Source organism: Ovis aries, chromosome 7 (assembly GCF_016772045.2).
Source record: "Ovis aries strain OAR_USU_Benz2616 breed Rambouillet chromosome 7, ARS-UI_Ramb_v3.0, whole genome shotgun sequence".
Lineage (NCBI taxonomy): Eukaryota > Metazoa > Chordata > Mammalia > Artiodactyla > Bovidae > Ovis > Ovis aries.
In genome coordinates, this window is record NC_056060.1 from 76,967,083 (window position 1) to 76,980,307 (window position 13,225).

At 31.6% G+C, this 13,225-nt stretch overlaps 1 protein-coding gene across 19 annotated transcripts in view; it reads left to right on the forward strand.

The window, feature by feature from the left end:
• Nucleotides 1-13,225, forward strand: part of GPHN (gephyrin) — a 563,152-nt gene that overhangs the window by 361,090 nt on the left and 188,837 nt on the right. For all 19 annotated transcript variants that reach the window (XM_060418186.1, XM_060418187.1, XM_060418188.1 and 16 more), the window contains one exon: nucleotides 618-752. In XM_060418186.1, coding sequence (XP_060274169.1) covers nucleotides 618-752 — 135 coding nt within the window. The remainder of the gene's footprint in view (nucleotides 1-617; nucleotides 753-13,225) is intronic.

The window sequence follows — 13,225 nt, forward strand, 5'->3', positions numbered from 1 at the left end:
GCAATCATACTTAATAAGTTAGACCAAATATCCGAGAGCTGAGCGGCAAAGGGTGTTCAGTCATTCAGTGTCTGATTCTTTTCATCTCCGTGGACTGCAGCATGCCAGGCTTCCCTGTCCTTCACCATCTCCCGGAATTTGCTCAGATTCATGTCCATTGAATCAGTGATTCCATTCAACCATCTCATCCTCTGCCACCCCTTTCTCTGGCTTTCAGTCTTTCCCAGCATCAGGGTCTCTTCCAGTGAGTCAGCTCTTCACATCAGGTGGCCAAAGTATTAGAGCGTCATCTTCGGCATCCATCCTTCCAATGAATATTTGGGGTTTATTTAGGATTGACTGGTTTGATCTCTTTGAAGTCCAAGGGACTGTCAGGGGAGTCTTCCCCACCACCACAATTTGAAAGCCTCGATTCTTCAGCACTCAGCCTTCTTTATGGTTCAACTCTCACATCCATACATGACTACTAGAAAAACCACAGCTTTGACTATATGTTGACTATATGTGCCACCCGCCCCCGTTCCCCCGCAAAAAAAAAAAATGTTTGGTGTGGGTATTGATTTTGCATGTGATTGGTATTTTCAGCATATTAAACCATACTTGTTCCTCTTGTTCAGATTCCAGACTCCATCATTTCTCGTGGCGTTCAGGTGCTCCCACGAGACACAGCCTCCCTCAGTACTACTCCTTCGGAATCTCCCCGTGCTCAGGCTACATCTCGCCTTTCTACAGCTTCCTGCCCGACACCAAAAGTAAGTATCGTTCCTTGGCACCTTACACCTGCTCTGCTATGTACATTTGGGAAAACTAACCAGTATTTCCCTCTGCTTGTCAAGGTTGGATTGCATGCAAGATATTACAATGAAAAATTAATGGGCTATAACATAGATATCACCTAATGTTTCACAAATTGTTGTATTAGGCCAACAATAGAATAGAAATTTCATTCAAAATGCCTACTACCTCACAGCTATAGGTATCACTTTCTGTAACTCCTGTTTCTTTGTTGTAGACTTCTTATTTTTTAGCATACTTATTTGTATAGATACGCAGTTATTTATTTATGCAGAGGGTGAATATGTTTCTGGCCAATAAACAGCAAGATTAACAAAGTAAAATGACGTCACCAAAAGGATTTTTGTTTTTTAACTTGTCCAGGCAGGGGTAACTCCTTGCTCTAGTATCATTCCAAATTTTTTCAAACATATTCAACTTGGAATGTTGCTGCCTAATATTTGGAAACAAATCTAAATTGATAGAAAGTTTTAATGCCAACCTTTGGGGGAGGGAGGAAGTATCTTAGTATTTATTTTTTATAATTTTTCCCAAGTACTGAAGCAGTGAGCCAGGGAGAGGATTAGATATTTATTTGCTGCCTGACATTTTCATGTGTGTGATAAACTGAGTAGCAAACCTAATTATGACTATGATACTTTTTCTTAGAATATCTCTTCCCTGTAAAGTTAGTCATTTGTAGCTTCAAGTTTCCATAGGATGGATGTACTATTGGCATCAGAAGCAAACAGTAACATTCCTTCTTATTTAATAGGATATGATTTTAGCTATCAGGCTATACAGTAAATTTATTTCAGAAATCTGTAGGTAATGTTTCAAACTATGACTTTTTCACTGTCATCAGATTTAAGGATTTATCTAACTACCTTCCTCAATTCCAGCTTTTCTATGAGTTTTATGAATGTTATTGTTGAATTTAACTGGAAGTGATCTCAATCAGTTCTTGAAATGTGTAGTGCTTTTACATTCCATGCTACATCCTTTTTAGCAGTCTTCAGAGTGTGAACTGTTGAATATCATTTTTAGACTTGTGTCAAAAGTCACTGACAATTAATTGTATAGTTTAAAAAAATGAGGTCTTAAATCTTCATGAAGAAAAACTATGAAAACATTCTAGATATAAAATGTTTGTTATATGTTTATACATTGAATGCTAGCCAGCTGAATCTTTAACCGAAGGAAAACATGGAGTTATCAAGACATAGATTGGGTAGAAAAATATCACCCATATCTTACAAATTTTTAAAACAGAATGATTTATTGTTTGACTTCACTAAATTCCAGCTGTATAAGTTTACTCATTTATGAAGTCTGGGAAACAAGTAAAGCTAAATGTTAAGTCCACTATAAAAGACTACTCATTCATCAAATATTAAGACCTTAATGATTCGAATGTGGAATTATCTAAGACAGTATATTTTTCTTAGTGTTGTACTGTGTACATAAATATTGAAAACTAAGTTTTATCTAAGTTCTTGGACCTTTTTAAAACTTCGGAGTTACATTTTACTTACCAGGAGAATATTAAATACAGTTAATAAATGCAGTTATTAAATACAGTTTTAAAAATTGCTCCAAAATCCACATTTATTATTTTGCTTATTTTAAAACCTTAGGATAACAAGTGGCTTGTCTTGATATTTTTCCATAGATAATACTTAGCTGTTCAAATTGACAATTAATTCAAGTAAAACAGTTATTTCAAAATCTTTTTTTTTTTTTCAGAAATTTTTCTTCTGTATTTTTGCCTAGGAATATAATTCTGTTTCTTTTAAATAATTTTACCAACACCAAAATGTAACCTCAAAGATAAAATTATTCCTTTGGTGTTATTTAATTTTAAAATTGAACTTTTAAGGTTGAATCAGAGTAGTAATATAATAGAAAAACTAATTTGAATACTTTTTAAAAAGAAGTGAAGACAATCAAATTATTCTTCCTATTGAAAATCTCAAATTATGAGACTGCTTAATTAATGTATACTAGATGCTTTAACAGAGAAGGCGATGGCACCCCACTCCAGTACTCTTGCCTGGAAAATCCCATGGACAGAGGGAGGCTGGTGGGCTGCAGCCCATGGGGTCACTAAGAGTTGGGCATGACTGAGTGACTTCAGTTTCACTTTTCACTTTCATGCATTGGAGAAGGAAATGGCAACCCACTACAGTGTTCTTGCCTGGAGAATCTCAGGGATGGGGGAGCCTGGTGGGCTGCCGTCTAGGGGGTCACACAGAGTCGGACACGACTGAAGCAACTTAGCAGTAGCAGCAGCTTTAACATGTACTTTTATATCAGTGATAGATGTAATCTCTTCCCCCATAGAGTTTACAGTTTAGTCAAAGGTATGCTGAAACAAATAGGCATTTTTAAAATAAATTTATCTAAAATAACCTTTTAAAATTATATTAAATAAAAAATAAAACATTTAAAATAACATAAAAATAACCTTTCAAATTATAATAAATATACTTTTATAATAACTTAATAATGATACATTGAAATTCATGCTGAGAAGTGAAAAAGTGTAGTAGAAAGTAAAAGGAGGGAAATCTCAGATTGGATGATCAGAGAAGGCAGCTCTTAGGAGTAGCATTTCACCAGGGACATGACAAATGGTGAAAACAAAATAACAGCTTTTTTTGCCAGTTGGAGGTTTTGAGAATTATGTTCAGCAATAATGACCACTTTAATGGTAGTACTCACTAATCAAAAACTCTCTGTAAAACTTCATTAGTACACGAATAACCTAATTCAGTGACTTTAAAATCCAACTTCAGATCAATTCTTCTTTATTTTAAATAGTGATTTTTTCCCTTTTGCATACTAAGTAAAATTCAAGGCCATAGGTTTTAGCACATAAATATATTCTAGATAAATTAATTTTATAGCATAAAAATGTAAGGCAGAGAAGAAATAAAAATGAAGGTCAGGGTTCTAATTTAAATTTTGGGTAAATGATGTTGTTAACTATACTAAGGAATGAAAAGGCAAAGGAAAATTGTTAATACATTTTGGTTTGAAATGTTTTCAGTCTAAGATATGAGACATCCCAGGAATATTATCTTGCACAAAATCAGAACACAAGTTGAGTCTGACATCATTATTGTTACTATATCTTGGATGGAATGTTTATAATTTGGTACATAATACTGTTAGCCAGACCCCATAAAAATCCCCCTCCCATGTTTCAGATTAGGCATGCAATCTGTCATGTGCAGAAAAAAATGTGCAAATACATTTTCCTTACATTGGAAATACAATACAGTCATGAAAGACCAACACTAGAAAGAGCACTTGACTTGATATTAGAAGTCCTGGTTTCAGCTACTGGCTTCTCTACCTAATAACTACACTGCATTAAGCAAGTTGTTCAACTTCTCTGAGCTTTTTGTCTATAATAAAACTGGTAATCCTTGCCTGCCCAACAGGGTTATTAACTGTTAAATAAGTCTTTGCCTGGTGCTGGGAAAGCAGTGGTGGGCAAATAACACTGTTCTTGGCTTTACAGACAGATAAAGCAGGCAACTATAAATTATAATAAAGTCCAATAAATTTTATGATTTAACAGCAGAAGTACAGAATACTCTGGGAATAACCATCAGAAACACTTACCCTAGTCTTTGTGAAAATATGGAAGGGTTAAATAACCAAATTATGATTAAAAACTAACAGTTCTAACCTTTTCCTCTGTAATGTTTTATCATGGGGCAGCATTTAAGCTGGAAATTTCCTGTCCATTTGTATGTATGCATCTATTCCTGTTAGGTCAATAGCTATAATGTTGGTATTACAAATTATTTTGAATTCACATTTTATTTACTCTCTGCAATATTTTATTCCAGATTGTGCTTTAATCCCTTAAGATTCTCCACCTATAGTGAAAACATGATCTATCAAGCAAACCAAGTCTGAATTTCCTTTTCAGTACACTCGTCACAATCTCATAAAGACAGGGTATTATCTCTTCTAAAGTTCCATATAGAATGGCATTGTCTCCAGCAAAAATTTGTTTGCTGGGATGACATAATATATTTCCATATATGGGGAAATTCATTTCTCCTTAATATCAGATATTTTCTTTTCATGAAATCTGACTGAAATGACAAGTGATTTTCACTCCTTTAGCTTGAGGACTCTGTAAAATGTATTTTAACAACAAACTTGAGATTTTAGTCTTACATTGCCCTAAGTAAAACAGTGCCTAAGCAAAAAAGTCAAATAGTATATAGATTCTATGAATGGGCAGTCTCTAGAGGACTCAAATTCTAAAATGGTAATCGTTTCCCAAAAAAATGGTTTGCTAAAAGAATACCTCTATAACAAATTCTGTTTTAAAGTGAATATGATTCACAAATGTAATAAGTTCTGCTTTTCAGTTATGAAAAGCAGCAGCATCTCTTTTAGAATCAAGAGGCTTGACATAGAGAATAATGACCAGAACTGAAAAGGAAAAAAAATCCAGACTTTCAATCAATTCACCACTCCCTATCAATGTCATCAAAAACAGAGAATTTTTTACAAAGACCAGTTCAATTTTCCTTTTAATCCCTAAGCATCTGAAGTTTGACTAAAATAAATAGATTAATAAAGGTAATCTCTGCACATACTCCCTTGTACTTCAGAGTTTAGAATAGAACTTTGTGCACAGACTAATCAGCATGTAATTTTTTCTCTTCTTAGATACAAAATATAAATTAATTTTCCTATCTAATTAAAGTTTATGAAATAATTTTTAAATATATATTAAAGTATCCTTATGGAGTATGTGTTCCTTTAATAATAATGTCTAATCTTATATTCAAACAAAATGCAGAATTACAACCTCTCTAGGCTTCTGTTATTGTCCTTTGAGCAATGGAATTTAGATTACTCTGGATAAAGAATATTTTCTTAACTCACAATTTTTAATGTATAGATCTGAAAGGGAGTAGATTCCCTTTACATATAAAAATGGCATTATTTGATCTAGTATCAAGGTAGTATTTTCTCTTGGGTTTTTTTTCCTAGTGATATTAGTTTTTACCAACTAGTCTATATTATCACCACTTTCCTTTGAGAACGCCAAGATGATTGTGTAATATGGCTAGTTCATTGTTTCCCAAGTCTTTGGAGACTCAAGAAGTTCTATAATTCTAGCCTGAATCAGGACACTGACTGAGGCCTGCAAGTTATTTTCTACTGTTTCTGATAGCCTAAAGAAAATTAGTAAAACTACACTGACCATCAGGTTTCTTTGCTTTTGTCTGAAGTCATATCGGCATTGGCACATCAACAACTGTTCAGCTGTTAATGACATTGTAGAAGTGTATGGGTTCTACATGTGGCGTCAGCAAACACCAAAAAGGTTGGAAAACGTTTTGAATTAATAGTTATTAATGTAATTAGTGTAATTAATTATTAGTATAATTAATAGTTACACTAATTATTAGTTAGTGTAATAAAATGCATCTCTGGACATAAAAATATAAGTTTTGGTTAACTATCTCATGGAGATGAGGGTTGCTGAACAATAATATTCTCAACTTTGTTGGTCAGATCCATCAGTTCTCAAACTTAATAGTCTCAGGACCCCTTCACATGCTTAGGAATTATTGAGTACCTCAAAGGCTTATTTATGTGAGTCATAGCTGGTGATATTTATTGTACTGATAATTAAAACTTAGAAATTTTTTAAATGTTATTTATTTACTTTAAATTGAGAATAAGACCTTTCTATGTTAATTTAAATAATATTGCTAAGGGTAAAAATAATGTTTTCCAAAATTTTAAAAAATCTACTAGAAAGGATGACATTGTTTTACATTTTTTTTCCTATTCATTTCAATGTCTGGTTTAGTAGACTATAGCTGGATTCTCACATCTGCTTCTGTACTCAGTCTGTTGGAATATATTGTTTTGGTTTAAGGAAACAAATCCAGCCTCACACAGTTATGTGGTTAGAAAATAAAGGAATATCTCAATAGCATTTTCATATAATTGTGGATATTCTTTGATACTACAACAAAATTGTTCAGTTGATAATATATTGAAAGTTAGTTAAATCGTAGAATTTATACGATTTCATACTCCAATATATTTCATTCTCCAATATATTAAAATCTTTTGGACATACTGCCATATATGAAATAGATAAACAGAGACCTACTATATAGCATAGGGAACTGTATTCAATATCTTATAATAACTTCTAATGAAAAGGATCTGAAAAAGGATGTAGAGATATATATGTATGAATGAATCACTTTGCTATACACCTGAAACTAATGCAACATTGTAAGTCAGCTATAGCTCAATAAAAAGTTGTTCATCTGGGGAAAGAAAAAATTCATCAGTCGGTCCTGAATGTTTAATGGATCTTATATCCAGGTATGTTTTTGTAATGTATTTTTTTATCACATGGAAAATATAAGTTCTTCCAAGTGTTTACTCTATCAAAATTCATTTTCATTAATATAACCACCAACTCATTAAAAACTCCTTGGAAGCATTGGAAGCTCATGGTGATATCCATTTTTCATAATTTTAATTTTTGCTTAAAACATAGAGTTTTTTCTTTGGCCAAAAAAAAAAAGCCAACAAACCCTGTTTGTTTTACCGAAATTGACTGTCTCGTTTCATTCATTTTCAAGAAAACGTCTATCAAACATCTAAGTCTGAATAGTCATAGTTTGTGAGACATTCTTTCAAGCAAAAATAGTGTTCTGTGCAAAACCTGGCTAGTTCAGCTTGCAACTCAAACTATTGCCTAAGTTCTTTATCTTGAGACACCTGTCATTCTTTGTTATACAGCAGAAGTGTTTTATTTCATTCTTCCTGTTTGTCACACTCAACAGACAAGTTTTAACTAAATTGAGTTAGTATTTACTGTTTCATTGAGAGGGCTATGTTAATGAAACTGTTAGGGGTGAATAATACAATAACTATTCACACTATTTGTATCCACTGCCTAGATTTCTACTGTAGTACCAAACCGCCATTGCTTTTGTACCATCATTTCAAATGTCAACATAGTGTTAGAGGCAAATAATGTATTGGTATTATTATTAAAATCATTTGACCTTGTGGAACCCTGAAAGAACCTCAGGGACCCTCACAGGTCTGTGGAACAGACTTAAGGAACCACTGGTATAATCAAATGAGTGGAGTGCTTAATGTTTCTTACAAAGCATCCTGGGTCTCTTTTGTTTAGACCAAGTTGCAATGGTATTCTCATTCCAGAGATCTTATCCTTTATGTCAATGACCACCAGTACCATGCTTAATTAATATAAGTGACTCACCCTGACTGATCCAGATTAATTCTAGGAAAGGGAACAGAGTTTCTTCTCCCTGACTCAAAACAATAGAAGACTTCACAACATCTTTTGAAGATAACAACCAGAAAATATATCTCCAGCTAGCTTTACTCATTTCCAACGTGAAACTACTTCTATATTTGTACAGCAACTAATGTTTCCCTAGAATCTCCTTTTTACATATAGGTACACAGAGAGTCCTCTTTTAAGCTATAACTTAGTTGATGGAAGATAATTTTATTAGGGATATCTTTGGGGATGACTTCCTTTTTTATAATTAGTTTGGAACATTTTAAATTGGTGAGATTTTTTAAATAAAAATACAGTTTTCAGTTTTCTAAAAAATCATGTTAATATTACTGGGCCAGATGACATATATTAATACTCAACTGGCTTTCTTTATACCCTCCAGGCTACTTTACTTGTTTGCATTAAGTGCCTGGCTCCTAGAGACTTTTGAGTAACTTATTTCTACTCTCATTCATTATTGTCTAGTTTCTCCTCCTTTATAACAACATTTGTTTTGCTATTTATTCTAGTTTGATAGAAAAACAGATTTTTGAGACTTCAAATAAAGAGTTTTCATATCTTTTCTAATAGGAAAATCACTTTCTAGTATGGTAAACTGTTTCATATTTTGAAGAAAACTAAAATAAGATAGTAATAATGTATTTTAGCTGTGAATTTAATGAGTAAAGGGCTGTTTACTTAGCCCTTTATGAAACAGTAAGTAGCTGTTTCATAAAAACAGAGAAAATCAGCAAAGAAATATGTGGGGGAAAATGTACTCTCACTAGAAATCTATTAAAATTTTTGTAGTCAAATTGATAATGTTTTAAATTATCACTGCTATAATGAGCAGTGACATGAATATTCCTAGTCATACTAGCAGAAATATAAATTTATATGACATTGCAAGCAAGCTATATATTTTTAAAATATTTTGTTTAACCAATGGTATTATTTCCAGAAATTTTTTGGTGGAAATTATCAAACGGAGAATGAAAGATTTAATTATAAGATTATTTATCACAGCATTATTCATATTCATGAAACAGAATCAACCTTAACGTCTGTGGTTAAATAACTTACTATACATATGTATATATGAGTTATTTATATAATCTAAAAAGTAATATTTAGGAATATTTAATGGCATGGGAAAATGCTCAAAATAAAATATGTAGTTTAAAAAAGTAGTAAACAAAATTAGAGATTAAATTATAGGTTATTTTATAATCTAAATTTTTTACTAGAGCAGAAAAACATAAGTTTCTCTGGTTTTGTTATTTAGACAGGATCTGGTAATGACAAGGACGGGTGTCTTTTGCCTGCTTCATAAAGCCAACTATTTGCTTGTGTTTATAATTGTATTTATACCAGGGTACTTTTATATGCAGGCTAAACCATTCTATTCCTAATCTTATTTGATAGAAAAATTATATTTCAGTTGAAGTTTGAATACAAACTTTTTTCTATCTGCTATATAAATAATAAATAATTCTTCAGAACATACACTATACTATTTAAAAGTTATCTATTCCAAAGTACCTAATAACTCTTTTATACTGCACCTATAATGGGCTTCTTAATTTCTTTATAGACAGATAAGAAACTTGGGGGAAAAAGATCATGGGTTGAATTATTCTCTAGATAGTGGGCAGGAAATAGCATGCTTAAAAGTCTAATTTTGTATAGATTGCATGATTTCAAAATCAAAGCTATCATAGAAACTTAGGGATCAAAATAATATGTGTAATAAATGTCTAGTAAAATAAAAATATTTGAAATGATAATAAACCATTAGAAATCATAGCCTTTCAAATAAAGGACTTCCTAAGTATACAATTTTTTTGTAAGCCAGGGGGCATTTGGTAGATCTGTGACTTGCTACCAAGATTCTTATTTTTGACTTCTTATTTCTTCATTATTCTTTGCAGTATTTCCTTGATCTTCTCTATTCTTTTATTGGTTTGCCTTTCTCTAGAAACTCATTAGATTATTTTTCCTTGATGCACAGAATTACTGCTTCTCTTATTTTCATTTCTTCCTTCCTTCTTTTTTACTTTGCCTTAATAAATCGCAAGTGAAACAGAATTATTTTACATGAAGCACCAGTTTTACTGAAAGGCCTAAAATATAGTGAATTGAAATATTAACCAAATCCCAAAAAGAATTTCTTTATTCACAAATTTGTTTAAATTTTGAATTCTCAAGTAAAACTTTTTAAAAACCTCCTTCTCCGATCATAACTATCAGGAGTCTATAGCTGTATCAATATATATTAAGTGATATTGGTTAGAAGACAATTTCTAGGAAAAAAGTTTTATTTTCTGTCAGTGATACCCATACTTTTTTTAAAAAGTGGCATATTAAATATGTCTGTTTCTCAAGGTAGTTCTAAATGTAAATTAGGTAAATTTGTTTCTAAAAACAAAACAGTCCCTAGGACAATCAAACAGAACTGTTTTTTAAATCTATACAATCTTAATCTAAATCAATATAAAATATATTAAGGGAGAAAAAGGGGAAATCTACATAAGTTATTCTGTAGATGAGAGGCCAAATTTAATGAAGAGATCTCACAGCCAGATAATTTAATACCAGCTATTTACTTTTTTAAAAACTATAGGTCTCTAGAAAGCTACTGATCCTAAGACCTGAGTTCTCTCATCAGTAAAACAAATGTATAAAATATGTAACCTTTTCTCACAATTCTTCAACAAAATCTTGCCACTGAAAAGAAGTATTAATGCATACACCTAGTGATATGGGCACTTACCTTAACATGACTTTTACAATCCAGAAATTTCTTAAAGTTTCATATTTTGTTTCAAAAATTAATATAAAGATGATTTTATACTCCAAAATCTTATATGTTTGCCTTTGAAAAAATATTGACATTTTGTTTACAACTACTTATTATTGGCAAGAGAGATAAGGGTGAGATGGGGTAATTTTCTGCTTTGTTAATAATGGAAATACTTTTACAGTATTTACAGGGCTCAGTTTTGGAGAACCAAGCTAAATCACAGGGAATCAACAACTCACATTGTATGAACATCCAGGCATTTCCTTTTGTTGCATAATATATCTATAATTCAAGCTCTTATTTTAAAAAGATGAATACAAATAGCAGTCTTTTCACAACTTTAGAGGCTACATCCTCATAATTAATTCCTTAGGGTAGATTACCCAGTAATTAATTGCTAAAGAAATATTCCCAGAATGCTGCCAAAGAAATCATACAGTGCAGTCTTCTCAGACAGCTTTCAATGGATATCTTGTTAATATATTCTAGCTGAGAGGCTGAATAGAAGATTGAAATGATTTTGATCCTCTTAATTTATTTCTTTTACAATCTCAGTTAAAAATATTTACAGAAAGACCTAATAATTTTAACCAACCTGTAATCTCTACAGTTCTTTACATCCAGTCCTCAAATTTCATTTATATTGCAATGATCTTATATGTAATATAAACATTTGAAGTTTAACCCCTTTTACTTATTGATGGAGAATGTTTAGTCTCACAGAAAAATATATATCAAATTACTTGTCATTGTGAGGCTTTTATAATTATAATAAAGAGTGAATTTCATTTTATCCAAATGCTAATCTTTTATGATTTCTTTTACATTCTAATCAAAGTAAAAAAGTAATCAGATATTTGGATTAGCTGTGAATTTCTTTTATTCATGTTACTCCATCATAACTGATGATTAAGTGTTAACTAGAATAAATGAGAGCATTATATTTTAAAATCTATGATTTGACTTCTCTCTACAACTCAAATTTTATATTTTCAAATTCTTTCTGAAGTTTTTCAATATTAGGCATTAGTACCTGTGTCAGGAGCAAAAAAAGAAAAAATCACATGACACTTGAATTACAACCACTTGTAGCGCTGATAACCACATTGGTTTTCTAAAGTCTTCCTCTTATGATAGTTAAGAATTTGCGAAATCAGATTTAAACACAGAAAATTAGTGTCAAGCATTGACAGATGAGCTTTCTACTCCTAAAAATCTTTGTGTAATTTGGTGTATAGCCTATTTTCACATCCAGGGTTCATGGTGATTGTCTTTTCTTATATTTCATTCTTTAAACTTCTGTACTAGCACTTATATTTGGAATTGAAATGATTTAGGAAGATTTTCTTCCATGCATTAGTATAGTAACAAAATTTCTAACATAAATTGGATAGATAGACAAATAGACACACAGGGACATGTATACTTAATACAGCCTCTTATAAACATCAGTTTTTTTCCCAACCTATTTATTTCCAGGCCTATTAAGGGTACAACTTTAAAGTAGAAATCAAGAATGGTGGGTGTTGGTCTTGGCTTTGTCATTAACGTCCTATGTAACCTTGACTTCCTGTTGCTAGACTTGATGTAATTTTAAGCCTTCCAGATATAAAAGATAATGTAGAAAACGGTGTTCATGTGTTACTATTAATATACAATAACTCAGTTTCTAAACATTTTTAGAAAGCAACATGAGGTATTAGACTATTTTTATATAAAACTACATAGTTTATAATCAAGATATTGTGAATATCAATTTAAAATGGAAAATAGCTTTTGATATAAAGTTGTTCTCTGAGATCAAATAAAATAGCATGAGAAAATGACTACACATGAACGCACTGTCCATCAGAGGCCCTTTATTATAGAATGTTGCTATTCTAATTAGTATCCGTTGTTTCTGAATTTGAGAATTTTTTTCAACTAAAAGTTGAGTAAGGATCAGTGATTATCTTTAGGGTATAACATTTAATTAGTGTTGAATTAATAAAAACTATATCAAGTAAAACCAAAAGTTGACTCAGTTCTTATGGACCAAGATGCTCTTTTCAAAGTGAAAATCCAATTTTCTCAGATATTCTTAGTATTTCTCAGTATTCCTAAGCAATCTCTTTATGCTATCAAAGTTATCGTAAAAAAATATAAAACAGTAGCCTGCCTCCAGAAATTATAATTTTGTAATATGGTCAGATTTCTTATTTTTCCTGAGGACTTTAACACTGGGAGTTGGGTATCACATGGATACTTCATCTACTGTCTCCTAATACGAGCAAGACCATTACAACTAGCTCGAGCTATGCTGGTCTGAATGGAGACCGTCATCC